The sequence below is a fragment of the Uranotaenia lowii genome, chromosome 1, assembly GCF_029784155.1.
Source record: "Uranotaenia lowii strain MFRU-FL chromosome 1, ASM2978415v1, whole genome shotgun sequence".
In the NCBI taxonomy this organism is placed as follows: Eukaryota; Metazoa; Arthropoda; class Insecta; order Diptera; family Culicidae; genus Uranotaenia; species Uranotaenia lowii.
The window spans coordinates 45,167,249-45,170,108 of record NC_073691.1 but is presented as its reverse complement, the minus strand read 5'-3'; the positions used below and the strand labels follow the sequence as shown (position 1 = coordinate 45,170,108).

At 38.7% G+C, this 2,860-nt stretch overlaps 1 protein-coding gene across 1 annotated transcript; it reads right to left on the bottom strand.

The window, feature by feature from the left end:
- Window positions 1–422: 422 nt before the first annotated feature.
- On the bottom strand, window positions 423–2,172 carry LOC129757027 (vesicle transport protein SEC20). Its single transcript, XM_055754128.1, has 3 exons — window positions 1,909–2,172; window positions 1,678–1,850; window positions 423–1,578 (listed from the first exon to the last, which is right to left on the bottom strand). The coding sequence occupies exons 1-3, from the start codon at window positions 1,987–1,989 to the stop codon at window positions 1,143–1,145; spliced, it is 690 nt and encodes a 229-aa protein (XP_055610103.1). The 5' UTR covers window positions 1,990–2,172; the 3' UTR covers window positions 423–1,142.
- Window positions 2,173–2,860: the final 688 nt, after the last annotated feature.

The following is a 2,860-nucleotide window of genomic DNA, read 5'->3' as shown; positions in this document are numbered from 1 at the left end:
CAGAGTCAATTGGAATTCCTATTAATGCCCTTTGGCCTTAAAATGCTCTAGCTTGTCTACAGAGGGTCAGAATTTAGGAGCAATTTTGCTGTGTTATTAAATATATCGAATATTTTGAGCAATTTTATAGAAAGAAAAGTCTAAAAAAAATTTTTATCGCAGGTTTCAGTAGAAAAGGAAAGTGGCATTGAAATGTTAGCAATTAGGAATCAGGAGCAATCAGGATCACGAAAAACACAAATCGGGCAAATTTTAAGGAGCTGTAAAACAGAAAGCAGAATAAATCTCAGCATCGCATCTCGCAAACACGAGCTCGATCCTTGCCATGTGATCTTTCGGTGAGAACCACTCTTTTAAGCCTCGAAACAAATCTTGCTGGTGTTTTCGGACCTGTAAATAAACTTAAACCTTTTTACATCATTTTAGCCATTTATTTACTCATAAATAGGTGTAGTGTACTTTAGTTTTAAGTTCATTTTAGTGGTTATGTACTCGTAGCTTAAATTGGTAAATGCAAATACATATACTTAGGTGTTTTTTTTTGTTTCTCCTAACGAACGCGTAGGTACCACGAAACTTTCTAAACTCACGCACGCAGGGTGATGATGTGTAGTAATGTTGCAAGGGATGTTGCTGCGTCCGGGAACAGTGGCAAAACTCTTTCATTTCTCAACAGCACTCATACACGCGCGGTGTCCTACTACAACACCAACTAGGTACCACTTCTAGATTGAGTCCAACATGAAACAGTCTCCTGTACTGAGAGGATCATAATTTATTGTTATTGTTGGACCAATTTTAACAATCGAAACGAGTTGAACGAGCAAGATTAGTTTGTCTTTTCTTTTCTTATTTTCTTACGACTGGCCTTTTTGAGTTCAAAGATATACATACAAGTACAAGCTGGCCTTGTGCTATAGATTTGGCAAATGATTTGAGCCAAAGTTTAAAACAATTTACTGCTAGGAGGAATAATCTGTCATTTTCTGATCTACCTAAAACAATACTTAAAAAAGGAAATCTCGTCCATGATTGTATCCCCTAACACTTGCTGCTGTCGTAGTTGTTGCAGGTGTGCTGATTAAAAAATAGTTTAACATTTAACAGAGAACAACACGATTTTTTTTTCGTTTGCTACAAGCCTAAAACAGTCTCTTTTGCATGATGTAGAACACACAAGCCAGAAAAAATGCAAAAGCGAAGAAGAGTAGAATTTTGTCGGTACACTCCCGGCGGCCGTATTTTTTCAACAACTTGCCGGACTGTGAAATCGTCCCGGCCGTATTGAGCAGCTCATCCCGGGTTCCCTCGATGCTACCGCTTGAGGATATGAGCGTATCCAGGGTTGCGGCACTTTTCTGGGTCGTCTCCGATAGCTGCTGCGATATCGAGCGCATCCGATCGGTTACGCTTTCCTGCTGGGACAGTAGAGTGGACCGGTTGCCCTTACTGGGGCCACCCCCCGGATGCCGTTGCCTCAGTTCATTATCCGGACTTAACGCGAATAGTTCGTCCTTTGCGAGCTTTTCAATTTCAAGCATGGTCGATATGTTTGCTTTACGGAATGCCTGCAGTGTCCTAGAATGAACATTAAATGTTTTTTAAAACTTGAAATATGAGAATCTAGTTAAAAAAATCTTTATTACGGTAAGTTTAAAAAAGCCTCGGGATACCTACTTTGTGAACTGCTCCCTGTGCTGGTCAACTTCTTTGTACACATTCTGGTCACCCTCATCGCGAGCCCAATCATCCAGCCGTTCGATACATTTTCTAAGTGCGGCCAACTTCCCTCGGCCAGCTTCATTGAGCGTATCTAGCTCCGCAATCGTACCTCGGAATGCAAGAATGTCCTAGAAAAAGACTTCCGATCAAACAATTTAAATTACCAACCCGCTATTAATCAATTACCTGAACGATGGCTTTGACGTGCAAATTGTTATCAACAATGTCCTGTCGGATCGAGGACAGCGTATACTTTTGCGATTCCATGGCTTTACCGGCTCGAAGCGGACAAAGGACTTCCGGACAACGAATCTACTCAAACTACGGCTTTCAGATGTCCATTCATCAATTAACAGCGATTTAACTCAGCTCAGCGATTCGTTTTTTACAAAATATAAAACTTCGAACCAGCACAATGACACATCACCGTTTTGAATGTTTTTGTTTTGATCCTGATCGGCAACAAAACGACAGCTTTTGACAGCAGCAGCTGTCAAAACGAGAGAATATGAGAGTTGAAAATGGAGGAGAGCGAGTGATTTTGAGAGGATTTTTCGGATTTTTTTCTCAGTTTAGGTCGAGAGAATGAGTACTGGTATCCCGATAATCGAAATGTAACAACTCAACTCAATTTACACTCAGAAGTCAAATAAAACGATATAGATAATTTTTAGTTTGGAAGAGGCTATTAATGAGCCACAAAATGAAAATTAATAAAATCTATTATAGGCATGTTTAACTTAAAATGAAAACCGGAAATAACCTATAGCTCGAAAATTAAATATAAATTCAATAAAATTAGCTGAACAGCCTAAAACAAAATAAAAGAATTTGTCACCAGCTGCAGAAAAATCATAATGGACACGAGAAACGTTGAAACTTTTAATGTTGAGATTTTGAAAACAAATGCAGCTTAAGTTAGTAGGGGTTTTTTTTCAAAAAATGAAACTCAGGTAAGTCGAGGACTAGAAACATGAGCATTACAGCGAGTTGACAGTTCTGAAAAAAAAATTGAGAGAATTTCAAATCAAGCAAGTTGCAGGTTGAAATTCTATGGAAAGCGTTTTAAGAGAAAAGCTTTAAAACTTAACAAAAACACTACATAATTATTTAGAACAGAGCCTCAATGTACAGCACA

Excerpts from the sequence above, each read along its gene's own strand:
- LOC129757027 (XM_055754128.1), bottom strand. The coding sequence starts at position 1,989 with ATGGAATCGCAAAAGTATACGCTGTCCTCGATCCGACAGGACATTGTT. Across the intron at positions 1,851-1,908 it reads ACGTCAAAGCCATCGTTCAG|GACATTCTTGCATTCCGAGG; the intron begins GTAATTGATTAA and ends GTCTTTTTCTAG. Across the intron at positions 1,579-1,677 it reads CACAGGGAGCAGTTCACAAA|GACACTGCAGGCATTCCGTA; the intron begins GTAGGTATCCCG and ends TGTTCATTCTAG.